This window comes from Leptonychotes weddellii, chromosome 10, assembly GCF_054177405.1.
Source record: "Leptonychotes weddellii isolate Sample4059 chromosome 10, ASM5417740v2, whole genome shotgun sequence".
NCBI lineage: Eukaryota > Metazoa > Chordata > Mammalia > Carnivora > Phocidae > Leptonychotes > Leptonychotes weddellii.
Window position 1 is genome coordinate 44,409,410 of NC_138378.1, and position 27,782 is coordinate 44,437,191.

Sequence of the window (27,782 nt, forward strand, 5' to 3'; positions counted from 1 at the left end):
AGTGGTGGTGATAGAGGTGATGCTGGAGGAGATGGTGGTGATGATGGAGGTAATGGTGGTGATGATGATGGTGGTGGTGATGATGGAGGCAGTGGTGATGACAGAAGCCGTGGTGATGATGGTGGTGATGGAGGCAGGGGTGGTGATGATGGAGGTGATGCTGGTGATGATAGAGGTGCTGATGATGGAGGCAGTGGTGATGATAGAGGTGATGCTGGAGGAGATGGTGGTGATGATGGAGGTAATGGTGGTGAGCAGTGGCATTTTGAATAGCACACTATACTTTGCAACCCACTTGTGCACATTATCTTCTCTGGATCATTGTACTGAATTAAGAGAAGAAAGAAAGTAAGAAGGATATACGCAAATAAGAACATGAGGCATTAGTCTGTAAGGAGAAGGAAATACAAAGAAGGCAGAAAGACCCACCAACCTAAGAATAGATTGGAATTGAATAATTCTTTAAAATGAGGAGACCTTACAAACTTGCAGAAATTAACCTTAGTTCAAATTTGTTACAGAGAAGCATTGATTCCCATGGCTTTCATCTTCCATCTTTCTGCTGGTGACCATCCCCCACCCCTACTCTCTCCAGTTTTCTGTCTTCAGTTCAGACCTACCTCCAGAGCCACAGACCTGCATTTCCAAATATCTGCCTGATAACTCCATGTCAGTGTCCCTGAGACAGCGTGTGATTCAAACACAATGGTCAAATGAATAAAGAAAGCAGGGGAACCTTACTGCAGAGGCTTATTTTTCAATATGCAAAAAAGCAGATAGCTATACCTAGGGAAGATATTAGACTGTCTCTTGAATAATAGGATAAAAATAAAAGTTTTGTAGCTGACAGTCTTTAATTTATTTGTTGAGGTTATTGCATTGTGGGGGATCCACCAAAAGGAACATGTTAGAAGAAGAAAAATCGAGGCATTCCCCCACCCCCATGAATGGTACAAGCGTCCATTGAGAGACTGTTCTGCACAGATGCTGTGCTTGAATGAGAGAAATTCAGTATGATCTTCTTATTAGGTGGGTAGAATTAGGCTCTGAGAAAGTGTCTGCTTCCTGGAACTTCATCTTCACTAGTTTTTATTGGTGCAGGCATGACACGACAGAGTTTCATGGACTAACTATAGGTGTGCCAAGGAAAAGCATGCACCCCTTGCCATGTTCACCTTGGAAAGCAAATAATCCTCTTTTCAAAATCTCAACTCATTCTGAGAGCCTCTCGGTGTGAAAAGCTGACCTGACATTCGCAACCTAGCCTAATTGCTCCTGCATTTGTTTTAGGAAACACATGAATTAAGAGCCTACCAAGTAGAAACTAGTGAGGCCAAGAGGAAAGACATGGTTCCTCTTTTCTGTGAGGTAGTGAGACAAGGAAATCAGTGACCACAGCATAGTGTGGTAGGTGCCCATGGCGTTCTAGAAGTCCAGGAAGGACCCCTCCCTTCATGGTTAGGGAGGTGGGTCGGGAGGGGTCTCAGAAGACTTCTCTGAGGTGAGAAGGTGATGTTGGGATGGTGGGAGTTAGTCAGGCTAAGAATTAGGACAGAGCTCTCTGAGATGTTCAGGGCAAAGTTCAGAGGGGCAAGCCACCTGATGGGATATGGAGCTGAGGGTCCCTGTGGCAGCACGGAAGGCGCACCCATGGGGGTGTGGAGAAACCAGCGAGGGGTGCAGGGGCCAGAGGGGAAATGGCTCTGGAAAATGATGCTCCAGACACTGGTCTTTAGCTCAATGCTGAAGCGGGCCACCATGCAGACTTTAAGCTGGTAGAGAACACAACTGGGCAGTACCTTGGAAAGAGGCAGCAGTGAGGAAAATGTGCTGCTAAGGAAGACGTGGGAGCCCAGGGGCATTGTGAGAACTGGGTCAAGATGGGAGCCTTGGAAGTTGGAAGGAGAGGGAAAATCTGAGTTCACTGGAAGATAGATAGCATGGACTGGAGTTGTAGACCGAGGGCATGTGGGGTGTGGGGAAGGAGATCTTGAGGAATCTCAGATGTCACCCTTGGCCAGCTGTGTGGACAGTGATGCCATTTGCTAAGATGTAGGATACAGGAGGATTGGGATTAGTGGAGGGAAGGTGGAGGGAAGATGGAGGACCCACGTGTGCATTTGAGGTGGTTGTAACATCCAGACCAAGGTATCTGACAGAAGCTCAGGTCGGATCTGGAAGCCATCTCTGCATGAATGGTGTGGGAGTCGATGGTCCAGATAGGCTCCTCCAGTGAGGCAGCTTCATAGAGGGGAAGCAAGGGTAGGTGCAGAACGGAGCCTCGCCCACAGCATTGCTGGCTCTGACCCAGCCATGCAGCCGTGGCTCAAACCATGCATGCATCCCACAGTGGTCTGTGAGATTCAACCATGAGATTATTCCAGATGGTCTAAAAGGGGCAGTGATTATGAACTTTGAACAGTCTGTTTCATTCTTACCTAGATCTACAGAGACTTTCTAGCCAGAAAGCACAGCCCTGGGGCCAGTGCAGTACATAACCCTGCCCTGTAGGCAGGGGCCAGCATGGTCACAAGAAAGGCTGTTTTGTGGCAGTGAAGACAATTTCCTTGGCCCTCACATATTTCCCAGAAAGAGGATTGCCGGTGGAATTGCTGTGCATGCCCTGCCTCTCGAAGGCTTCAAAAGATAAGGATGACTATCTGTAGAATTAGTGGGGAGGCTGACATCTATACTCTTAAAAGGGTGTTCCCAGTTCTGAAGTCTTGAGTAACTCCCTCCCTGCTCCGTGAGAATAGCGACCAGCTTCTTCCACGCCTTGTCTCCAGCCCCCAGGACACTCGCTCAGTGGGTGAAGGCCGCTGTGCTGGAGACACATCTCCACTTGCATCTCAGTGCGTCCTCACATTGCTCCACGGATATGAAGATGTAGTTGCTTTCCAGTTTGGCCTTGTCATTCCCAACCCCCGAGGCCACTGCCATGAAAGGCCCTACTTTATCTCTGGTCCCCCAGCCTCCTCCTACGGGCTCTGTGGAGCTTGGTGCGTGTCAGCGGAGGGCGCCAGGGCCTCCTACCTCCTGTTACCCGCCCTTGGTCTAGGGAACAAATAAAGCTCTCATGCTGTGTCACGGGGGAGGATTACAAGGGGTTTTGGTAAGCTGGCCCTGTTTGCTCGGTGAAAGGCTGCTTTCATTCCTGAGTCCGGGTGGCTGCCAGGCCACAATGCAGGCAGCCTCAGAGTTGTCTTCCTAACGCCACAGGTTGCCTTGGCCCTGGCCCCCTTGTGGTTTGGCAGGCACGTGCTCCTTCTTTGCCCTCTCTGCTGTGCATCAGTATGTGGCCAAGATGCTGGCAGAACAATGAGCACACACGGCTTTCCTGTTGAGCAAGGCTGCGTGGGAGGACCAGGAACAAAAACAGGAGAACAGGAAGACAGCTTAGGTTGGATTTCGTAGCCTGCCTCCGCCCCCTGCCAGGGCATCATCTTACCCACGGCTGGCTGTGGCCCATCTCACCTTCTGTTGGCCGGCTTCCACTTCACATCTCCTCCCTTCAAATAAGGCATTCTGGGGTGGTTGGAGGACCAGGTGAAGGACACGGTTCTACATGCCACATTGTGTGGGAAGGTGGAGCATCCAATGGCTCAGTGGCATCCATTACAAGCTTAGGCAAGGAAATCTTTGGAGGAAATCTATGTATCTATTGACATGGAGGAACTTGGTCCCTTCATAGAAGATTCTAGAGGCCCCATTTTTTTTTTTAAGATTTTATTTATTTATTTGAGAGAGAGAGCGCACGCGCCTGTGCCCATTAGCAGGGGGAGGGGAAGAGGGAGAGAACGAAGCAGACTCCCCGCTGAGCAGGGAGCCCAACATGGGGCTCGATCCCAGGACTCCAGGATCATGACCTGAGCGGAAGGCAACTGCTTAACTGACTGAGCCACCCAGGCGCCCCCAGAGGCCCCGTTTAACCTGAGTTTTATCTTGGTCTACTTACCTTAATCAACCTTTGAGGAAAAAAACAAAGAAGAACTAAGAAAAGTCTAAACATAGATGCAAGTATAGGAAATTAGGCCTCTACAGAAAGAGGGAGGGACCCGACGACAATCTTTGATGGGGCACGGGCCCCTGAATGAACACCCGGCTTCAAGCTGATGGGAATCTGTCAGATAGGCACCCAAACAATTACTCCCCACTCCTGCACAGCCAGGGTGAGAGGGAGATCTGGGTGTAAGCTACAGCAAGAGTTGCTGAGGTTAGTCCTGAGGAGGAAACTCTCACACTTGAGAATGTTCTGCGCAGCAGTGCGTGCCGGGAAATGTGTGAGGTAGTCAACACGCCGACTCCGGCAGTGAGATCCCGCAACGGCCGTCCGGAGCTGACTCATTTTTTTAGATGGATTGCCTTTCGGTATTTTGTTTCTTGGCTAAGTTATTTAATACGTCACACATCTTGGTCCAGATGCGCGGTGAGGACAGGAGGCCCAGCTGCCGCTGTTGCGAGCCCCGTGGGAGCCAGCCAGAGCCACTCGGGATGAGAGCGAGAAGGAGCCGTGTGCTGAGGAGGGGAAGCAGACCGGCCCCCCGGCGTGCACAGAGTGTGGCATGGAGTGTGGCTGCCCCGTGGAGCCAGCGAGGAGCTGTCCTGAGCCCGGGGTTCTCTGCCTGCTGGGTGGCTGCACTCTTCATCTAAGACAGAGCTCAGCACCCCGGGTTAAACGGGGTGGGCCTCGCTGTGGTTCTGCTTTTTAAAAAGGGAGGAAAGAGGCACAGAACTCCCTCAGGGCTTTTGTCAGTCTGTGAACTTTGAACTTCCACGGAGAAGAACTTCATCTCATTCATTTATTTTTCCAACCAATGTTGGCCTGAAACTGTCCCTCCTCAGTACCTAGTGCAAGTACCAGGAATGCATATATGGACGGGGCTGGCCCGAGGGACTCCCAGTCCAGCCACAGAGACAGTCCTGCCCTGGCAGGGGACTGTGCTGGAGGTAGAGGTGAGGGGTAACTCAGAGCCCCAAGTGCCAGCACTGGGTCTGGATGTTAAGCATCTGGCGGCTGACCTGGAGCCTGTCACCCCGGGGAGGCCACACACAGACACAGGCCGCCTCGTGGGAGCAGATGCACCACAGGCCACCGCACTGTCGCTTCCTGCGTCCCAGGCACAGATGGCTTCTGGAGGGTGGCAGAATGTGTGTTTGAGAGAGGCTTTTTCCAGAAGGCTTATCTGGAAAACTGGCTGTTGTGGCTTCTCTGAGGGGTGTTTTGAGATTGGTTAATTAATGTTCACGAAATACACAGGGATCTGAGGATAAAAGGCCCTGAGGAAGGGCAGGCAATTACAATCATAATGTTACTGGTAATGGTCCAGCTCATGGCTGCTGGAGTCCAAAGACCCCCTCTCAGCACTTGTGCCACACTGCCACCTACCCTGCCATCAGTGGGGGCCTGAGTGTGCACGGCTAATAAAACAGAGATTAAAAACCAACCATGGAAAAATCCAGTAGTGGAGAGGGATTTTTCATCTCTTGACTTGTAATGAGGGAAAACTTTGGCACCAGCTCACGTTACTTAATCGACCTCTCATGATGTGATAAATGGCTCCATGATTACCACCTAATGTATGTTTATGGAAAGCAGGCACGCGCCAAGAGAAGTGCCAAAACCTGCAGGTGGAAAGGAGCCTGAGCTGTGAGCGCCGGAAGCGAGGACTGCTGGGTGGGTGGGGTGGCAGATCCTGCGGAGAGCTCTGACCCAGGGTGCAGAGCTCTGCAGGGAGGGCGTTCTGAGAGCTAGCGTGGTCACCGGGGCTGCCTCATTGACATTGGGAAGCTCGAAAGATGTGGCATCAATAGGGGGAAAGACTTCACCATCTTACAGTGAATGATTTGTCCTTTTCCTTCAGTGTGTACAACCCCAGTGTGAGCGCTTGCCCTTAGGCAGTGTCTGGGCCAGGTGCTTACTGGGGGGGAAGCAAAGCAATCTCAGTTACGACCTGGTTGTGTGTCAGGCCACGCTGAAGGCCTTCTGCACTGACCTCTCCAGATGCTGACGCTATCTCTCTGTCCGCTGTGGCTAGCTCTGTCCAGTCTCAGCAGGTGTGCGGGAGGTCTGGGAGGTGCCAGTGTCTGAGGGGCTCATAGATGCATTTTCCAGTAATCCCACCAGGCTAGACGCTCTGAGACAGGCACTCGCTGGGTCAGGGTGTGCCCCTCCTCCGGGGGGTTCTGTCTCACTGGCTGGGACACCCAGAGAGCTAATCAGGTTCTACTGGCAGATATTCCAGTGACTGATGTGAATGAAGATGATGATCGCTCACACACGCTGAGCAAATCCATCAGTGAAAAGAACCAAACAGGAGAGATTAAGGGCCCAAAATGGCCCAATATTGGAAAAAGAATGTTCCATTTCAAGTCATGCTGAAAACTCCCAAGGAAACTCAGTGGTCAAAATGGGCAGCTGGCTCTGAGAGCTCCTGATTCCCATAGCATATGTCTCATTCCTGCCTTTGGTGATGCTTGGATCATGCTTGGATCATGCCAAGCATGGGCATGCCAAGTGGTCAGTACTTGCTTGTGTGACACCTGGCTCAGCCGTCTGCTCTGTCTTGTCTCTCCTTCCCTGCAGCTACTACATGTTGGAAAACAGACCCAGGAACATCTACGGCATGGTCTGCTACTCCTGCCTCCTGGCACGCCCCCACACCAAGGAATGTGAGTGCTCTTGTCCTTCCGTCAGAGCGGTACTGCTTCCCCACTGTCTCTCTCCTTCCCCTGGGTGTAGAAGGAAGCCAGTCCCAGCACCTGGACAGATGAAAGACAGGGCAAAACCAAAAACGCTCCCGTGGGCTGGCCAGCCTGGCACAGACCCCTGCAGGGAGGTTTGCTGCAGCCGAGCTAGCGAGTGAGAGACAGGTCGGTCACCTGCCACCTGGCGTGAGTTTTCGCATCTCTAATGTGGGGTCACAAAAATCTGAACCCCCCTCTCATGCAGTTCATGGGAAAACCAATGAGATCATAGTTGCCAAGGTGTTGTGCAAAGTCCTGCAAAGCGCTAGACGATTTTAAGTTCTCATACACGTGTTTTCAAACCAGGTAAGGCTGAGGGAAAGGTGAGGAGTGGTCACAGTGAATGAACCGGATTCCACGAAGCCCATGTGAGCAGTGAGGCTCACAAGTTCAGAGTCCCACCATAGGCTGTTTCTTTCCTGTTTTCATTCTGGTTGATCCTCACTGCATGTATCTGTGAGGAAGGGAACTCTGCTCCAGAGAATGTAGTGTGTAGCCACTTGGAACTGTGGTCTGGAGAGACGCCATGGAGGTGGGTGGGCGGACAGCTGGTCCCTGGGCCGCAGGAGCCCTTCCTTGCTCTCCCCCAGCCCCACTCCCACTGCAGGGCAGAAGAGGGGCTGTGCGGGGACCCTGCCTCTCCCAGCTCTCTCTAAGGCCCCCACCCCATGTGCTCCCAATAATCCTGCCCAGGAGAATAGACCAAGGGCCTGCCCCTTAAGAGCGGTGGGAAGTGGGGAAGGAGAGCAGGAAGAGAGGGGGACCACCTCTCCCTCTCCTTCGCCTTTGGGTTCGGGGAGAGGAGGTACCCAGGTGAGCATGTGGCAGGGCTGCCGGCGGGGAGGGGGGTATCCCCTTTTTCCTAGATTGCTTCAGTAGATGCGCCCGCAGTAATGGATGTGCGTGTCTTTAAAGCGGAGCTTTGTACCCAGCCACATGCTCATCAATTCAAAAAGTAGAGGAGGCCCAAGGACTCTGGGCTGCCGGCAGGTCCTGTGGTGACGTCAGCCACCGTACCACTATCTCCTGCTGGGGGATCCCAGCTGATTCAATACCAGACAGTTCTGGGCTGGAGCCCTCACTGAGATGTCAGACACTCCCCACCCATGTTGAAAAGGCTCTGCCTGTGGAACCCGGAAAACAGCTCACACGTGAGGTTTGTCCCTGTGCGGGACTTCCATAACCACCTGGCCGGCTGGAGGGGCACCTCCCTCCTCTTGCCATCTGATAGTGGGGTCCATGGCATGAGGAGAGAAAGCAAAGCCCCTGAGCCCTGGACACTTCGAGAATGAGTGCATCCCTGCCCTAACCCCCAGCCCTGAATTGCTTAACTGAAAACCAGCTCCCAGTAAGGCCTCATAGCAGGCTCATAGCAGCCAGATCTAGAAGAGGCCAGCAAAACCAGTGAAACTTAGAGTCAGGGTGCAAGCCACCAGACCTCTGTGTGTCCGTATGGGATATGGGGAGAGGCGACTGGCTAGGCCTTGTCGGGTGACATGGTGCATGGAGCCTGGGTAAGGGCCTCAAGTGTGGACATGAGTGTTACTCTCTCCAGCTATGGGTTCTGCACCTCCCCCTGCAGGCATCCTCAGTCCAGAGATCTTTTGACCCCAAACCCTCAGGAGCAGCAGATAGAACCAGAAAAGCTGGTTATGACCACAGCTTCCACGAAGACCCTGGGACTCAAACCCCCGGGCTGCCCCTGACAGCGTCACCCCAGGAAAGCAGGAACTGAGGGAAACCTCATGCATCATGACCCTGATGTCGGCTGGCTGCCCAAGCCCCACCAGGCACCTTCCTGGGCCTACAGTCAGTGGTCAAGAGCGCCTTTGCCTCCAACCTGAGACACTTCCTCTGGTTTTGATGTGATTTCCCTGGGTCCTTGCTGCACGAAGCCACCCTGAGTCAATAAGTAGCGGACTGTGCAAAGCCATGGTCAGAGAACTTGGCACAGACCCTGGGGAAAGCATGCAGTGTGTGTATTAGGTCTGGGACAGCCAGAGGTGACGGGCAGCTCCCGGGAAGACGCCCATGCGGGAGTGAGCCCTGGGTGCCCGGGTTGGGAGCTCCTCAGCAGAGAGGGCCGGCTAGGAGCTGCTTCAGCTCTCCGCCCCCCTCAGGGGCACTCCCTGTCTCTCTGTGCGGCGACTGCTCTTCCATCTTAGAGGAAGAGTTGCTTCTCTACGTGGCTCTGTGAAGTGTTGGGCGATGGGGCCATTGGTTACAATCATCTTGCCTTTGAGCCAGTTGTCATCCCTGATGAAAACAGAAGTTAGTGGAAGTTACTACAGAGGCTGGTACTCAGGGACCCTAAAATACCCTGCAAGCCTCGAAACCTTCCTCCGTGTCTATTTCCTCTCCTGGACAATTGAGAAAATTATACCCTCTCAGTATGTCAATAGGGCTGACACATCCACGCCCCAAATACCTTGAGTACTGAAAACACAAAGCAAGTGTAAATGAGGACTCTTCTCTAAACCACTAGAGTGCAAGAGGGAGGCCCCCAGATGCTCCAGGCACCCCCAGAGTGCTGAAGAGCCTTGAGAGAAGGGCCTTCCCTCCCCACCCTTGCCCATCAGGAAAGTGTAGGGCTTCCTTCTGGACGCCGTGGTGACAGAAACCACTTCCGTCCCATCACTGTCTGTCCTGGAAATCAGCACCAGATGGAAGAGAGAGAAGAAGCCCTTCGGTTATTTTTCAGTGAAGGCAAAGAACAAGATCCACTTGGTAAACCAGCACTGTCTGGTTTTCTTTCTTTCCTGAGAAATAAAGTCCTGAGAACTCACGCCTGAGAGCTGTCTCGTAACGGAATCCGTGTTGTGGCTTTGTGAGCGTGGCTCCACCCCGGGTCTCCCAGGCCCACGCAGGCCGCACCTGACTTGCTGACCTCCTGTCCTCCGTCAGCTCCCCTGGGCCCAGCTGGCAGGAGCCCTCCCTCACAGAGCACTGGAGGGACCAGTGAGGCAGCTCTGGGCCTGGGGACTCACCTGTCCCATCGGCATCATGTTTATCATCACTCCTCTTTGTTTTTATTAGACACCGAGCCCTGTGTCAGGCCCAGGATGGACTCACCTTTTGGAAAAGCCTACTCAGGAAAGCTGTGGCAAGTTTCATTCAGATGCCATCGTGCAATGCCCAACAGTGATGCCACTCAAGTGTGAAGCTTTGGCATCCCCAAAGGCCCAAAGGCCAGCTGTTTCTAACACAGTGTTTCTCAAGCTGGGATGCGTACACCTGTCACCAGGGTCCTGTTAAAAAAGAGATCCTGGCGCAGCAGGTCTGGGGTGGATGCCCAGACTGCATTTCCAGCAAGCTCCCGGGGACCCTCACTTTGAGCAGCCAGGTTCGAACGGCTCTGCCCATTGTTCCAGGATCCGCCACTGGGGGGCGCTGGGCCGACGCAGCAGCCTGGGGGCACCCTCGCCAACAACTAAGAATCAATAAACAAATCACTCCTGAAAATCCAACCTGCTTGCCCCATGCAGAGAGAATCCCAGCAGTCTTTAATACATATGGCATGTTTATAAATTGTGTGGATTAACAAACCTCAAAGGCCCCGTAAATCCTGTCATCACACTGAATAGAAGTATTACTGCATTAAGCCACATGCTTACAGTTCTCAAAATCCTTTTGAGGAAAGTGGATGAACACCGTGCGGAGCCCGCCACCTCCCGTACTTACTGTCCCAAGTCAGTGCTGCCCCGAACACACCATTGAGCTAAGCAGAGCCAGGCCCTATTACTTTCGTTTTAACGTAGACTTCGTGTGGCAATTCATGGCGATTTTCTGGGACTGCAGTTTTCATCAACCCTCCCTTACTCCTATCCTGCAGGATCTCCTCTCTGCTTATTCAAAGCTAAGCTCCAGTGGGAGCATCATGCAGGGTAAGATGGATCAGTAGTTGACCACCCAACAGAAACAACAACTGAAGAACATTCTCATCTAATGATCTGTTCCAAGGAGGCCAAATGAACCCAAAACACAGGGCACATACTGGAGCGGAAGGAAACCGTCCAGACACCAAATGCTCATGAGAGCAGAGCAGGGCCTGGAACAGGGAACTTGCCGTGCAGGGAGCTGGTGGCCGTGGCATGCTGTCCTGGGGCACCTGTGCGCGGAGATAGACCTCCAATCATGAGGTCTTCCAGCCCACCCTCCCTCTCACCGTGGGATGAACAAAACGTTCCCCTGGTCAGCTCAGGGATCACGGAACAGCCGAGCACAGACCGCCCAGCGCCTGCAGCCCAGGGCCCTTCAGTTGACACTGGCTGGAGCTCAGTTCGAGGGGAATGTCGTACACCGGGGTAGAGGCCCTGCTTGCCACCTGAGCGAGGACAGGAGCCGCCCGCTGGGGGCGATGGGGCGTGCGTTACCGATGTGCCCCGGCCCTCACGCAGTGTTTGCTGCCGGCGTCTGGGGAGCAGCCCTGCCAGCCAGGCGCAAAGGCATCTCGCAAAGTCAGTGTGCAGCCAGGCTGTTCTCATTGTTCCTCCCTGGACCACAGGCCTGGGCGCATGTGTGCCCCCAGCCCCTGTCCCCCAGCCTTGGCTGGCAAGTCCCGGCAGAAAGGGACAAGAAGAGACAAAGATGACAAATCCACAAACAGATCCCACGGGTATTTTTTTTCCCTGAGGAATAGCTTAAGCTCCCTCGAGTCCCTTACCAAACAGATAGATTAGCTTTGTTTTCAGTGTCATGTTTGCTTTTAAAAAGGAAAGCAGGTTCTGCTTGAAGCCCTGCCCCACGTCACTTTCCCCACTTGACTGGATGCCATTGAAGCCTCCTTTGCCACACTGGAGGGGAGCCGCGTGGTCTGCACACAGCAGAGCCTCCAGCCCCAGGGTCGGCCACGTGCACGAGCCCTCGCAGGGACAGGGGGAGGGGGGCGCACCTTCCACCAACACCTCCCAAGGGGCCACTGGTTCTGAGGCCAGGGGAGAAGGCTAAATGGAAAAGCAGAGAGTTGTCGTGAGCTTAGGGGTAGGGGGCCCGAGAAAGTTTCTGCCTGTGCTCCAGAAAGGCAAGCTAAGAAAGGCAAGTCTAAGCTCTGGTCACCAGCAGGGCCACTCCCTGGAACCGCAGGCGCCGGAAGACCCAGCAGAGGAAGCAGAAGAACTGCCCCTTCCAACTGTCGTTGAAGGAGGAAGGGGTGTGACCCCGGGGCCCGAGAGCTGGGGCGGGGTGGGGGGCTGGGAGTAAGGTGGGCAGCCTCTGCTCTGAGCAGGTCAGCTCTGCAGTCTGCATTCATTCAAGGGAAGCCTGTGCTGGTGAGCACTCGGGCCCCATGGGCAGGCCTGCTTGCACCCCTCAGCACGCCTCTCTCTCATAGTGGGAGAGTGAAGAAGTGGTCCTGGCGACCAACAGCTGAGAAAGAAGGAAAGAAGCAGGAACCACAGAACTCATGGTGCCCTGCGGCAGGGAGAGACCGCCCCGTCCATCGTGTGGTGCTCTGAGCCCACCAGCGTCCACATCTGAGGCAGGCCCTCAGGGACAGAGACAGGTGAAGGGGCCAAGGCCAGGAGCTCCAGATAAGCTAGGTCCCTGGGCTCCAGAAGCAGCAAATCCTCACAGAGGAGACACCTCTGGTGCTGAGAGCTCAGACTTGGCAAGACGGCTCCCAGCATGGGCTGGAAGCATGGCAGGGCGGCACCAGCAGATCCCGTGCTGGCCAACAAGCCTTCCTGGGCTCCCGGGCCAGCCCTGGTCCTGGAGTTGCTGGGGAGCGTATGTGCCTCACAGCCCTCAGGGCTTCCCCCACAGTACGTGCGTTGTTTAAAGAGCCTGCAGATGACATTTCTCATCCAGCGGCCAACAGTTAAATTCCCAGCCAACCCAAGTGACCGACGGGCCGGCTCTGAGACCTACAGCACCTCACAGAAGTGCAGTTACCCCAGGAGCCAGTCCTCAGCCTGTCCCTGGGCCCTCCCAAGCTTCCCTCTATTTTAGTTGCAGAGATTTCTATTTGTGAAAGGGTTTAAGGAGCAGATGTTTCTGGCCCTGCTCTCCCATGTCCTTGTCCCTGACTGGACACAGATGTGTGGCTAATTCAGCAGGACTTGCCTCACCGGTTGGCTGTGGTCCCTGTCTCTGAGTTGCCCCATGCTGTGTGCGCAGGCGGCTTTAGAATTATCATCCACAGAGTGTGGTTTCTCCTGAGAAGCATCTCTTAAAGAAAACGTCCCTGTTAGAGACGGTTCTCACGGAAGCCTGGAGGCTGGCTGACCAAGGTCCCCGAGTCAGCGTCACTCCTCCTTGCTGGGCGGGCTATGGGGACCAGGTGTGTGACTTTGGGGAGGCCAGCTCACCCGCCCTTACTTGGGAGTATGCAGGCCCACTTCACAGATTACTCCAGCACGCGTACAGACAAAAGCCAGACAGAAGGACGCGTATTTGAAATAGGATCATTTTTATCAACAGCAGAACTCAAGTCCCACCTAAAGGAAGGTTGACCATCAGGATGCCGTGTTTTCTGTGGCAGAACATTTTTGCTTTGTTTTAACCAAACAATTCCTTAGTGACGGGATTGGTCACAAAACCAGCTTCCATTTCACCCCTGCTAAAGTGATACTTTTTAAATAGAAAAGGGAAGTTTTATGAGTCACAGTTTTGAGGGAAAGCAAAGTTCATGTCTGCTCTTAAACTGTTTGGTCACAAGTATTTAAAAAAATGAATCACAGGAAAATCCTAAAGGAAAACACACCAAATTGTCAACCTCAGGTAGTGAGGCTATCAGTGATTCTTTTACTTCTTTCTTGTGTTCCCTTTTTCTCCTGATTTTTAATAATGGCACATATTATTTTTATAACTAGAAAAAGTATTAAAATACATTCTTATTTTATGTAATTGAAGAAATTTCTCAAGTATTATTTCCCCCCACTCCTTCTGTATATATATGGACTTTTCTCATCTCTATGGATGGCCTATATTTTACCTCTGTTCATAGAAAAATTGAGTTGGTGAGGCACCACTGTTGAGTCTCAGCAGATTTACCTATGTGTCTTCTTCCTGAAGAATAACTCTTGGGAGGTCAGAGTGCTCGTTAGGGATTATGAAACACGCTAAGAAATGAAAGTGTCCCCTGTCCCGCCGCCCCCTGGGCAGCGCCTGTGTAATCCAGAATTCTAAATCCCCTGGCTCTGCAGCTGCACCTTGCTTTCCGTCCTTGAAGGTGGGGCTCGTCCAGGTCATCCCGGGGAACACGAAGTGACTGGGTTCCCCTTGCAGGTGCAGGAGCCAGCTCCGGAGTCTCTGCCAACTTCCCCAGCACCTCTGGCAGCAGCACCCTCTCTCCCTTCCAGCACGCCCACAAAGGTAAGGACCGTGCTTCTGCAGCTAGCCAGCTGTTACAAGTAAGGCACTTGGGTGAAAGCGAAGAGGGAGGCTGGGAGCAGCTATGAGGAATGGCAGCAGGGGCTCCTTGGTGCCCCCAGTAGCGGGAAGCTGGTCGTGATGTCCGCAAGGAGTGGAAGCGATCTCTCCATGGGCGCCGGGGGTCCCTTAGAACACACTGGCAAGAAAGGCACATCCTGGAGCCGCAGGGTGGTACTCAGGATACAGGCGGCTGGGCGGCAGAGAACAAGCTTCCCAGCCGTGGCTGGGCCACAGCCATTCTGTTGCTGGCTTTCAGATCAACCTGCAGAGCCCAATACTTAATATTAGTTTCCGAGAACTACATTTTGCTCGTTAATCCCTTAGGGATGGAAAGGCTTTGAGGAGGGTGGAGGCCCCCGAGGCCCCCATCTCTCTCAGATCAAGGCCTCACGCTGGTCCTTGCTGCCATCGGGCTATTTCAGTGCCATCCATTATTTAAGCAGATTTAAGGCCCAGGTCTCAGTGAGGTTCGGGGCGCTTCGGAGTCCCACAGTGCACTCAGCACGCTAGCCTTGGCATCAACCCCCCAAACCTGACCTTGCATATTCACAGAGCATCAAAGCTGGAAGACTTTGCTAGGATATAGGAGTCTCATTTCCACCAGGCCCTGAGTGTGGGGCGGAGAATAGCACACAACACAGTGAATATTAAAGCACTTATATCATCCATACCTGGCATCCAAATGATGATTTCTTGCAGACACACCCCACCCGGGAGGACAGGTGTGGAAACTGGCAGTGCTGGGGCTACGAGCTCTGGTTCCTCTTTCCAAAATGGCCTCGGCCTCCTACAGAGGGTCCCCGGTGCTTTAGATCTTGTCCCTTTCCTATGGGAATGGTGGGTCACCTGGATCCTGCCTCATGAGGACCAGAATCCTGTTTGTTAGTTCAGAGAATGAGAGCAAGCAGCAGGGCATCGCACGTGTCGACGGCAGGCATTATTGGGGAAAACAGCGAGAGCCCCCTGGGGAAGGGACCCCCGTGGTGAGGTGACGGAGCAGAGGAAGAGGTGTGGCAGCCCCTTCACCACCTTTGCCCTGGGAGTCTGATTATGACACTTAGGTTGAAATTGCATGAAACACAAGATGGCGCCAAACCAAGAACAGAATCTCTGGCCCTCCGAGGTGACTTCTGCTTGGATGCAACTGTCTTCATGACACTTGTTCGTGGGCTTCTTCCTCTCTGCATCCCAACTCACCCAGGGTTCCCAAAGTAGTAATACCAAGAGCAAGCACCTCAGGAACAACTGAGCAAACCTGAAGCATGGTGTTCCAGATAAGTCTGGATCAGCCTCAGTTAAGGCCAGCCATGATGGTCAAGGCAAACTGTAGGGTCTGGGATTCTGAGGGTCCCCTGGAAGTGTTCCCTGCCACAGGCACCGTGGTCTTCTCAGAGGGTGGATTCTGCGGGGCTCAGGGGCACCTGTAGGGAGTCCTGAGCCCCGTGTTGCCCTCTCTCCCTGCCTCCAGCAGAGCTCTCAGGCCAAGGGCACCTGGCCACAGCCCTGATCATTGCCATGTCCACCATCTTCATCATGGCCATAGCCATTGTCCTCATCATCATGTTCTACATCATGAAGACAAAGCCTTCTGCTCCAGGTGACTGCTCCCCAATGCCCCCCACTCCCTCCCCACAAATGCTTGCTCTCCCACGGTTCCATTCTGTCAGCTTACCCAGTCCGTGAGTCAGGCTCCTCACACCCTTCCCTTTCTCCAACCAGCCTGCTGTACCAGCCACCCAGTGAAGAGCGTGGAAGCCCAAGTGAGCAAGGAAGAGGAGAAGAAAGAGGCCCAAGGTCTGCAAACCAAACCCCCACAGCACGGGTGTCCATCCCAGGGTGGAGGTCGTGTGCTCCGCTCGCCAACACCCGGAAGCCTGGCCTCCCAACTGCTGGTGCTCTCATGCCCCCTAGAACAGGGCAGCAGGAAGAGGCGTCGGGGCCCCCACATCGTGCCCTAAGTGTGGTGCGGCTTAGTCACCGGGCAGGCCTGCTAAAGAGGAAGTGAAGGGAAGCAGGGAAGGATGAGTTCAGAACCAGGGACTGACTACAGCTCCCTTCCCCTCACCCTCATTCTTCCCACTTACCTGCAGACAGTGTGGTGATTTTCTCTGAGAAGGACGAATTCGAGAAGCTGACCACAGCTCCAGCAAAGACTGCCAAGAGGTAAGTCAAGCCAAAGCAGCCACTCGTCGTGGGGTGGAGCAGCCCCCAGCCCCAGGTGAGGTCAGGGGTCCTCTTGGGGTCCTGAGCAGAAAGGGGAGTGCCAGATGGGGAGCATCCCGAGAAGCCTGGCCACTGGTCTGGAGGCTCCAGAGGGAGCAGGACCCCGGGACCAGGAAGGCAGGAGAGTACCAGGCCTCAGCCTCACCTCTGACCTGCAGCAGGGGCCAGGCAGTGTGAGGGGCAGGTGGTTAACACCTTGCTCCAGGGCCAGCTGCCCGCCCCCGCCCCCCACCTTCCTTTTCAACATGCACCTTCTATGCGCAGACCCGAAGCTTGTGAGTGTCCCCTTCTTCTTCAGCAGCAGCCCATGGCCAACAGCAACACTGGTGTCAGTAGTGCTAAAACCAGAACTGGTTTCCCGAAACGCTGGACAGCGCTGGTGATGATGATGGCTAAGGAACGTTCGGTGCTAGGTCTGTGAGTGCCCCACGCACAAGGTGCTAATATTACCCCTGATCGTGGCAAGCCAAGGTTTGGAAGCTGTCACGTGCCTGAGGTGACACATCCAGGAGTAACAGGCGTCTGGCCCCACAGCCTGTATTGTGCAGGCTCCAGACCAACCACTAACACTTGCGAAGTGAGACTTCTTAAAGAAGAATTTTGACATATGAGATTTTTACCATATTTAGCACACATTAGGATGTAGAATCAGCCCTGGCTTTAATATCTAGGGCAGACGGAAGTAAACTTTTCCTTTGCCCCCTTACATGGTCATTTGGACTTGGTCCTGCTTAGGTTCCACAAATCCACCCCATGGTGTCAGTCCCCTGTCTGGCCTCTACCCCACTGGCCATTCCAGGACCCCATTGTGCCCACGTCATAGGTGGGACACAGAGGCCATGGGGGGCCCCAAACTAATTATAGGAAGGGCAGAGAGGCACTGTCTCCTGGCCTGCAACCTTCCCAAGGTGGGTGAACTCTTGCAAAGCCTTTCATTTGTAGGAATGATCATGACTCCAGACGTTTGTGTAGAGCTTTGGCATTAATCAAGCACTTCCAAAGGTGTCACCTCATTTAGAAAACTCCAGCATCTCTCAAGACCCCTGTTGCAAGGGCAGGAAGCAGACTTAAATCATGAAATCTGCACATGCTGGGAAAGAAAAGAAAGAGTGGGGGTCCCCCTGGGCAGTCCCTTAGGTGGCGGTCATTTCCTGTGAGTGCCTCTGTTCCCGCTGACCCCCCATGTCAGAGCCCCAGGCTGGGCCGGGCTGCGGGGGCTGGCTCTGCAGTGTGCCTCCCTGCGGACGAGTTTCTCCTCCACCCTCCCGTCTGTGCAGCCCTGTCTTGTGGCAGCCTTCTGTACCTCCAGGCTTTGCTCTTTCTCAAAAGTAGGGGATAGGGGTACTCAAAAGGGCAGGGATGTGTCCTATGACTTAAAAATAATACTTGTTTCATATGCAAATGTCAAAGAAAAATGAAAACCAGACAATCGAGCTATAAAAGACAAGGCACAGAGCTCCTGTCCCCTCTGTCTGCTCCTAGGCCTTAGGAAAAGGACCTGGGGCCATCAGTGGTCTCTGGGGACAACCGTGCTTTTGTTCCTAGCCTGCTGGGTGGCGGGGGAGACAGCGGCAGGCCAGCCAACTCCGAGCAAGGCCCTGAACCTACTGGGCCTCACCTTCATCTGGCCTCTAGGGTTGCGTTTGAGTGTGGGCTTCATTACTGTAACCCAGTGGCTAGAAAAGAATAATTCTTTGTAAGTCGTCAGCCAGACCACAGGAAGCGAACAGGATGCCTAAAAAAAGAATGTTGTTTTTCAGCTATTTGGAATGATTTTGAGAGTTTAAGCTCCAACCCACATGTGCCTAGGTCTGTGGACGGTGAGCAGTGGTGGAATGTGGGCCCACCTGGCTTCCAGGGGGAGCTCCTGAAGCCCCTCTTGCAGCTTGCTGTGACCCCACCTACAATGCACACATTTCAGCCAGGTCACCCCCTAGTCAAGACGGGGGCTCCCCAGGCAGGCTCATTCAGCTCTGTTTGGGGTTGTTCCAGAGAACTTGCACAGATTCAGTGCCGGCCACATAAACCTGTTTGCATTTAGAACAAGGCTGAACTTAGAGCTGGCCTGCATTAAAAATAAGAAGCTGAGGGGTGCCTGGGTGGCTCAGTCATTAAGTGTCCACCTTCGGATCAGGTCATGGTGCCAGGGTCCTGGTGGGATCGAGCCCCGCATCGGGCTCTTGGCTCAGCAGGAAGCCTACTTCTCCCTCTCCCACTCCCCCTGCTTGTGTTCCCTCTCTCGCTGTGTCTCTGTCAAATAAATAAATAAAATCTTTAAAAAAAAAAATAGGAAGCTGGGACATATTCAAGAAAGCTTAACTGAGCCAGGTCGGGGGAACAGACGAGCAGATGCTGTCCCCCTCCCTGATGAACCCCAGCCGCGTGGGGCTCGAGAGACACCTTGTGAGTCCTCTCACGGGACACCTGCAGGCCCCCCTGCATCCGGGTCACTCATTGGGAGGAGTAGCGAGTGCGGCATGTCTCTCTCACCTCATGCCCAGGAGCTGCTCAGTAAAAGCTTGGGGAACAAGTCCCTGCATTCCCATCGATCGATCCATCATTCGTCTTCCCACTGGGAAAATGTGTCAGGGCCACTGCTAACAAACACCCTCCTGTTCCCACAGCGAGAACGACGCATCATCAGAGAACGAGCAGCTGCTGAGCCGGAGCATGGACAGTGACGAGGAGCCTGCCACCGACAAGCAGGGCTCCCCAGAGCTGTGCCTCTTGTCGCTGGTTCACCTGGCCCGGGAGAAGTCGGCGGCCACCAAGTCAGCCGGGGTGAGGCCCTGGCACTGCTCCTCGCACGTTTGTTGGAGCCCCGGGAGGCGGAGACGGGAGGCGGGACCACCACGGGACCCTAGATAGAGTGGCAGGCTTAACACAAGATAGCAAAAAAATAGGAAACTTTATCTAGCTTTATAGAAGAAAATGAAAGATAGTAAGCCAAGAGAAAAGTTAAAATTGCTTGGAATACCGTAAGACAGAAAAAACCTTTGTAAATATACTGGCATGTGTCCAAGCAGACCAAAAAATATATATACACACACACACACAGTGTACATACTCACACATACATACACACACCCATAGTGTACACACACACATACACAATATGCCCCAGTTTTGCATGTAAAATTGCCCAGAGGGCTTGTCACCCAAAGCAGGCCACCTGGGAACGTGCTGTGGCAGGGCAGGACGCGCGGGCAAAAGAGCACAGCGCTGCCCAGGCTGCCTGAGCACGTAGCACATGGTTCACTGGCAGCCTGACCCAAGCGTAGGTCAGCGTGTTGCTAGGTAACATTGCTAATGGGGAAAACATCCCCGCTTGGGAAGCTGGATCTGGCTTAGGTCTGGACAGGGATGACACGCTCTGGGCTGCCCTGAGTTCAGGGACATCTGTGATGGTACCCATCACTTGCAGGGACCCTGGAGGCCCATGCAGTTGTTCTGAGGGGTATTGGCTCCCGTGGGGTATGGTACCTTTCAGCCAGGACCCCGCATGGGCCTCATGTGTGCTCTGGGAGAAGAGTCTGTGGATGGCTGCAGACACAGCCACAGCATCTCAGGCGCCCTCTGGCCAGCTGGGGTCCCTGCCACTCACCCTCCCACACGGACTGATGCCAGGTGTCTTGTGAGCCTGAATGTCCAATGGAGCCGAAGAGTAGCCCCACCTCTGTGCACACTGAAGTGGTCGAATTTCCTGATGAGATGGTCACGTGAGGGCGCCAGTCAGGGGAGAGTAGCTGCCGACACCGGGATGGAGAACTGATGTTTTTGTGGGCTACCACTTCCTCTTGTTCTGAAAATTAACATTCTCTTCACTTTTCCCATAGATTCAAAGCCGAAGGAAAAAGATATTGGATGTGTACGCCAACGTGTGTGGAGTCGTTGAAGGTAAGCATGGACACGCTGTTTGGGGACACGTACCCCAGATTTCCCCAACCGTCAACATGGAGGAGGTGGCTCTGGTAGGAGTCCCGAGGCCCCGTGGGGGCCGAGAAAGGCCGCCCACCCCAGCTTGTCATGTTCCTCATCCCAGCGGCTGGCGAACCCACCTCAGGTGTGGAGAGACGTGGAATCTGGCGCCAAACTATTTAAGGACTTTTCCCTGGCACTCCCCAAGGCCCATTCCCTCACAGGACAAGGAGACGACACCCAGCCAGCCCCGGGGCAGGGCCTCCCTGGGGGACTGTGGAGTCAGAAGAGAACAGTAGTGGAAGGAGCCAGTGTCGCCCAGTGTCCCCCAGATGCTGTCTCCGCACTGGTGTTTTCAGTCACTTACCCGGTCCTTAGGTGGCCTTGCCCTTTCCTTGCGTCCTGGTCCCCCTCCTCAAAGATGCTTCCCAAGCAAGCAGAGTCAGGCTGTCTCACAACTACCCTCTGGGTACGGGCAGCAGGACTAGGAATAAAAGCATTTCAACCTGAAACCAGAATCCACAGTCCCCATTTCTTCCAAATCTAGGCTCTAAATTACCTTTGTATCCACCCAGGGGACAAAATCCCTCATCACTGAGGTTAGGGAATGTTCCCCAGCTAATCAGGCCACTCGGCCCTGGTCTCACTGGCGTCCCTCCTTGGACTTCTGGGTCTGCCCAGGCAGCAGTTGTGGAGCCCGGGGGCCTCTCATTTCTCCTCTGCCTCTCCCACTTGTGCTCTCTCTCTAAAAGAAATAAATAAATCTTTAAAAAAAAAAAAACAAAAAACCTGCCAAACTGTTTCCCAAAGTGCCTGTACCATGTCCATCCCCGCCGGCAATGTGTGAGTGGTCTTGTTTCTCTACTTCCTCGCCAGCATTTGCTAGTGTTGCTGTTTTTTATTTTAGTCACTCTGATAGTTATGTTTTCATATCTCATGGTGGTTTTAACTTGCATTTCCCTAATGTAGCATCTTTTTTTTATTATGTTATGTTAATCACCATACATCATTATTTTTTGATGTAGTGTTCCATGATTCATTGTTTGCCTATAACACCCAGTGCTCCATGCAGGATGTGCCCTCTTTTCATGAGCTCGTTGCCATCTGTATGTCCTCTTCAGTAAAATGTTTCTCTGTCTTTTGCCCATTTTCCAACTGGATTGTGGGGGTTTTTGCTGTTGAGTTTTGAATACTAGTCCTTTGATGGGTATGTGGTTTGTAAATATTTTCTCCACTGTGTAGGTTGTCTTCCCATTCTCTTAATAGGGTCTTTCACAGAGAGGTGAAATTTTGATGAGTCATATTTATCATTTTACTTTTATAGATTTTGTTTTTGGTATCAAGGCTAAGATCTCTTTGCCTAGCCCTAGAACACAAAGATTTTCTCCTGTGACTGTTTTCTAAGAAGTTTTATCATTTTGTTTTGCATTTGAGTCCATGATCAGTTGGAGTTAATTTTTATAAAAGATGTGAGACTTCAGTTGAGGGTTTTTGTTGTTGGTGGTGGTTTTGGGGGGTTTTTTTTGTTTTTTTGTTTTTTTGGGGGTTTTGCCTATAGATGTCCAGTAGTCCCAGCACCATTTGTTGGGAAAAGCTATCTTTTGTCCATTGAATTGCTTTTGCACCTTTGTCAAAACTCAGCTTGGGCATATTTGTATGGGTCTGTTTTTTGGGTTCTCTGCTCTGTTGCACTGATCTTTGTGTCAGCTTTTCTGCCAGTACCACATAGCATACAACAAGTCCTGAAATCAGAAAGACTGTTTGCTCCCACTTTCTTCTTTTTGTTCTAAATTGTTCTAGCCAATGTTCCTTTGCCCTTCCATATAAATCTTAGAATAATTGTCCCTATATCTACAAGATATCTTGCTGGGGATTTTGATAGGAATTACATCAAACCTGTGTACCAAAGTTTGGGGAGATTTGACATCTTTACTATATTGAGTTTTCTAATCCATGAAAATGGTATGTCTCTTCATTCATTTCGATTTTCTTCAACTTTTCTCATCAGCATTATGTAGGTTTTAGAATATAAGTCCTATACATATTTTGCTAGATTTATATCTAAGAACTTCATTTATTTTTGAATGATTGTGACATTTTATCTTAATTTCAGTGTCTACATATTAATTGCTAGTATATGGAAATACAATTGATTTTTGTATGTTTATCTTGTATCCTGTGACTTTGCTGAACTCACAAAGTCTCAAGAGTTTTCTTATAGATTCCTTGAAATTTTCTACATGGATAATCACATCTGCAGATGGGGACACTTTTATTTCTTCCTTCCCTGTATGCCTTTTCTTGCCTTATTGCACTGGCTATACCTTCCAGCATTATACTGAATAAGAGTAGTAAGAACAGACATCCTTGCCTTGTTCCTGATCTTAAAGGGAAAGCATGTTTTTCACCATTAAGTGTAATGTTGGTTCTAGGGGTTTTGTAAATGATTTACATTAGTTTTGTAGATAGATTACATTGATTTTTGAATATTGAACCAGTCTCACAACCTTGGAAGGAAGTCCATTTGTCATGGTATATAATTCATTTTATATACTGTTGAATTCTATTTCTTAATATTTTGTTAAGGATTTTTTTATCTGTATTAATGAGGGATATTGGTGTGTAGTTTCTCTTTTTTGTACTGTCTTGGTCTGGTTTTGGCATCAGGCTAATACTGGCTTCACAGAATAAATTGGGGAGTATTTCCTCCTTTTCTATTTTCCAGAAGAGATTATGTAGAATTGGTGTTAATTCTTCTTTGTATGTTTGGTAGAGTTCCCCAATGGAACTGTGTAGCCTGGAGATTTCTTTTGGGAGGGCTTTTTAAATTACAAATTACATTTCTTTAATCACGTAAGGCTATTAAAAAGATCTATTTCATATTGAGTGAGTTGTATTCATGCTTTTTGAGGATTAGTCCCATTTCATCTAAGTTGTCAAATTTATGTGTGTAGAGTTGCTTGTAGATTCCTTTTTTTTTTTTTAAAGATTTTATTTATTTATTTGAGAGAGAGAGCACGAGCAGGGGGAAGAGACAGAGGGAGAGGGAGAAACAGACTCCCTGGTGAGCAGGGAGCCCGATGCGGGACTCGATCCCAAGACCCTGAGATCATGACCTAAGCCGAAGGCAGATGCTTAACCGACTGAGCCACCCAGGCGTCCCTTTTTTTTTTAAATTTTTTTAAAGACTTTATTTGAGAGAGTGAGCGAGCGAGCGAGAGAGAGAGTACATGAGCAGGGGCAGAGGGAGAGGAAGAGGGAGAAGCGGGCTCCCCGCTGAGCAGGGAGCCTGACGTGGGGCTCGATCCCAGGACCCTGGGATCATGACCTGAGCCGAAGGTAGGTGCTTAACTGACTGAGCCACCCAGGTGCCTCCCCCCTTTTTTTTTAATGTCTGCAGGGTCTATAATGATATCCCTTTCTTCATTGCTTAATATTGGTATTTTGTGTCTTCTTTCTTCATTTTTTCTTTATCAATCTTATATTTGTCCATTTTATTGATCTTTTCAAAGAACCAGCTCTTTTCATGTTTCTCTCTATTGTTTTTCCTTTTTCACTTTTATTGATGACTGCTCTTTATCCTTCCTCCTGTAATTTTGATTTTATTTTGCTATCTTTTCCTGGATGCTTGAGATGGGAGCTTAGATTTTCCTTCTTTTGTAATATATGTATTTGTGATATAAATATCTCTCTCAGTATTGCTTTAGCTGTGTCCTACAAACTTTGATATGTTGTATTTTTATTTTCCTTCATTTTTAAAACTTCCTTTGAGATTTCTTCTTTGACCCACGGATTATTTGGCAGTGTGAAGGCCAGCACTATGGAGTTATTCCCAGTGCCAGTGGCTTTCCTCATTGCAGGAGGCAGGACACAGAGCAAGAAGTGACTGCTGGTCACTCTTCCCTGCATGGGAAGCACCAACAGCCATTGGTTCTGGAACCTTCCAGAAAGAAGAGGACCCATGCATATTTTCTCCCTCCACCCCCATATACAATTTTCTTCTAAAGGAATGTCAAGGGATCAGGCAGGAATCTAATAAAGGTCTCTGAAAACAATGTCTCTCCATTTGAAAAGTAAACTATGTCTTTAAATGCATTAACTCCATGGAGAAATAAATGTAATAAATCAAATTTAATCCCTGCCCCCCCCCAAAAAAAGTGTGTTGTTTAGTTTTCAAGTGTGTGAAGATTTTCCTATTATCGTTGTTTTTGATTTATAGTTTAATTCCATTGTGGTAGGCAAATACACTCTGTATACAGTTTCAATTCTTCTCATTCTTTTGCTGATATTTAAGGCCTACATTTGAAGAGAATGTGTATTCTGTTATTGTTGAGTGGAGTATTCTATAAATGTTGATTGGATTTTGTTGGTTGATGGTGATATTGAGTTCTATATTCTTGCTGATTTCCTACCAATTGTTCTATCAGTTACTGAGGGAAAGTTGTTGAAGTCTCCGACTGTAATTGTGACTTTGTCTATTTCTCCTTTCAGTTCTTCAGTTTTTGCTTCACATATTTTAGAGCTCTGTTGTTTGATGCATATAGATTTAGGATTGCTATGTCTTCACAGTGGATTGACCCTTTTATCATTATATAATGTTCCTCGGTCTCTGGCAATTTCCTTTATTCTGAAGTCTACTCTGTCTGATGTAATAGCCACTTCTGCTTTCCTTTTATTAGTGTTTACATGGTATATCTTTTTCCATTCTTGTACTTTCAACCTGCCTGTATCATTATATTGGACATTAGCTTCTTGTAGATAGCATATAATTGGGCCATTTTTTTAGTCCATTCCGTCAAGCTCTGTTTTTTAATTGATACTTAAATCATTTACATTTAATGTAGCTATTGATATGTTAGCATTTAAGATTGCTATTTTATTTTTTGTTTATTCTTTTTTGTCTCTGTTTTTCATTTTCTCTGTTTTCTTTTTCCTGCTTTCCTTTGGGTCACTTGAACATATTTTAGAAATCCATTTTGATGTTTTTTTTGAGTGATGTATTTTATGTGTTCTGAGTACATAGCTTTTTCCATAGCTATTTTAGTAGTTTCTTCATCTCTCAACCTCTCTCTCAGTAAATATATAGAGCTCATCATAGTCCACTGAGATCATCCTTTTACTAGTTTGAATGAAGTATAAAAAACTTCCCTTTATGTCCTTTCTGTTTATAGTTGTCTTAAATATTTCCTCTACATATATTTAGAACCACATCAGTTGCTTGAACTAGCAAACGTAATTCAGAAAACCTAAAAGGAGAAGGAAAGCTATGATGTTTACCAATATTTTTGCTTACTATGCTCTTTTCTGATGTTCCAAGATTCCTTCTTTATCCTTTCCTTTCTGTTTAGAGACTTCTTTTAGTCATTCTTTTAAGGTAGTTCTGTTAGTGACAGATTCTTAGTTTTCCTTCATCCTGAGAATGCCTTGATTTCCCCTTCATTCCTGAAGGGTATTTTCACTGGGTGTGGGACACTGTGTTGACAATTATTTCCTTTCTGTAGTTGAAAATACTGTGTGCCATGTCCCTTTGGTCTCCAGGTTTCTGATGAAAAATCCACTGCTGTTCTAATTGCTTTTCTGCGGTAGGTAAGGTGTTGATTTTTTCTTGCTGCTTTCAAGACCTGTCTTTAGTTTTCAAGAATTTATGATGTGTTTTGATGTGAATTTCTTTGGGTGTATCCTGTTTGGAGTTTTCTCAGCTTCTTAAATCTGTAGGCTTATGTCTCTTTCAAGTTTGGGAAATTTTCAGCCATTATTTCCTTTTCCATCCATACCCTCTCTCTCCTTTCCTGGCCTCCATGACACAAATGTGAGATCTTTTGTTTTATCCTCACAGGCCCTTGGGACTCTGTGTTTTTCAGTTTATTTTATATCTGTTGTTCAGATAAGTAATTTCAATTCTATTATCCAGTTAACTAATTCTTTCCTCTATATTCTGCATTGAGCATATCTATTCAGCTTTTTATCTCAATTATTGTCTTTCTGTAGTTCTAACATTGCCACTTGGTTCTTTTTTATATTTTCTATCTTTTGCGAAGTCTTTCTATTTTTTCATTTGTTTCAAGCATGTGTGTAATTATTTGTTGAAGCATTTTTATCATGGCTTTTTAAAAATACTTATCAGGGGCACCTGGGTGGCTCAGATGGTTAAGTGTCTGCCTTGGCTCAGGTCATGATCCCAGAGTCCTGGGATCAAGTCCTGCAACGGGCGCCCTGCTCCTTGGGAGCCTGCTTCTCCCTCTGCCTCTCTCTCTATCTCTCATCTCTGTCTCTCATGAATAAATAAAATCTTTAAAAAAAAGAAATAAAAATAAAGAATAAAAAAAATAAAAATACTTATCAGATCTGTTATCTTTGGTCTTGTCTTTTTTCATTCATTTGAGATCTTCCTAGCCGTCAACAGAGGATTTGGCTGACTTGGCTCACATTCTTTCCCCTTTTTGGAAATATTTTCAAAAATAAAATTAAGAACATTTGAGATCTGCTTAGTTCTTGGTATGCTGAGTGGGTTTCTATTGAAACTGGAAGGTTTATGTCATGTTATGAGACTCTGGATCTTATTTAAACCTTCTGTTGTAGTTGGTTTCCTCTGATACCTCTGTGGAGATAGATGTCTAGCTTCCCATTCACCCTTCATTGACACCCAAGTAGGGGCTTCTTTTTGTTGAGGGCAGGGGGGTGGGGTGGGAATCTGTTTCTCTATGTATTCTCCACTGATACCACTGGAGTGGACAGGTTCTCAATTTGACCTTCCCTGACAACTGGTGCAGTGTTACAGCCTACTGAGGGTGGACATCAAGCTCCCATTCAGCCTTTGCTGGCCTTAGTGCGGGCGGGGCCAGAGTTTTCTCTGTGGTGTTTGGCTGTAACAAAGCAGTTGTCTAAATGTTTTCTTCTTGCTGAGCTTCTCTTTTCCTAGTGCTTTAGCTAGAGAGAGCAGGTCTCTGTTGGGGCTATTTTTGTTTGTTATTGGTGTTTCTGGGTTGCTGGACTCTTCAGCTCCATGTCTGGGATAATGAGGCAGGAGGAAACCAAGGAACTCAGCACCGTATCATTGCTCAACTCCCAAGATCCCTACCAGTCTGTCTTTTCTCTCCACAGGTCTCCTTATGTTTGCTTTGTACATAGCATCCAGGGTTTTTAGCTGTACTTACCAGGAAGAATAGGGAAAAGCATATTTACTCCATCATCCAAAAGTGAAAATGCATCAAATTTTTTTTTTTTCAAATGCTCTCAGGTGAGTCTAATGTACAGGGAAGGCTGAGAACCATCAGGTGGCAGTGACTTGGCTCAAGTAGCACCAACTTCAGGCTGTCTTTGAAAGCACCTTTCATAAAGGTGATTGCTATCCCCATAAAGGGATGTGATACTGTTCCTTTGACTCCCTGCTCAGCCCGGCTCCAGGGGAAGCAGGGTCGCCCAACTAAGGGTAGCCCATACTCAAGACTTCAGTGACTGCTGACAGTGGTCTTGAGGGGATTACTCTAACAGCCAGTGTGGCAGCTATTTTCCCAGGAGGAGAGGGG

General features: G+C 49.8%; 1 protein-coding gene and 1 long non-coding RNA gene across 8 annotated transcripts in view; one reads left to right on the forward strand and one right to left on the reverse strand.

Annotated features, from left to right (window-relative positions):
- The window catches only part of EDAR (ectodysplasin A receptor), a 108,236-nt gene that overhangs the window by 77,526 nt on the left and 2,928 nt on the right, over nucleotides 1-27,782 (forward strand). For 2 of the 3 annotated variants that reach the window (XM_081833280.1, XM_081833281.1), the window contains exons 6-12: nucleotides 6,584-6,669; nucleotides 13,969-14,055; nucleotides 15,584-15,712; nucleotides 15,835-15,909; nucleotides 16,206-16,278; nucleotides 18,963-19,119; nucleotides 20,175-20,235. In XM_081833280.1, the coding sequence (XP_081689406.1) occupies nucleotides 6,584-6,669; nucleotides 13,969-14,055; nucleotides 15,584-15,712; nucleotides 15,835-15,909; nucleotides 16,206-16,278; nucleotides 18,963-19,119; nucleotides 20,175-20,235 (668 nt within the window). The remainder of the gene's footprint in view (nucleotides 1-6,583; nucleotides 6,670-13,968; nucleotides 14,056-15,583; nucleotides 15,713-15,834; nucleotides 15,910-16,205; nucleotides 16,279-18,962; nucleotides 19,120-20,174; nucleotides 20,236-27,782) is intronic. The other variant, XM_081833282.1, reaches the window with a different exon arrangement.
- Nucleotides 13,134-20,899, reverse strand: LOC145723857 (uncharacterized). Of its 5 annotated transcripts, none has more exons than XR_014149188.1 (6): nucleotides 20,624-20,899; nucleotides 19,943-20,140; nucleotides 18,829-19,198; nucleotides 16,200-18,073; nucleotides 14,787-16,105; nucleotides 13,134-14,377 (listed from the first exon to the last, which is right to left on the reverse strand). It is a non-coding gene; the product is annotated as an uncharacterized LOC145723857 (long non-coding RNA). The 5 variants fall into 5 exon arrangements; XR_014149189.1 differs by having other exon boundaries at nucleotides 16,200-17,381; nucleotides 17,957-19,198; XR_014149187.1 differs by having other exon boundaries at nucleotides 16,200-19,198; nucleotides 20,013-20,140.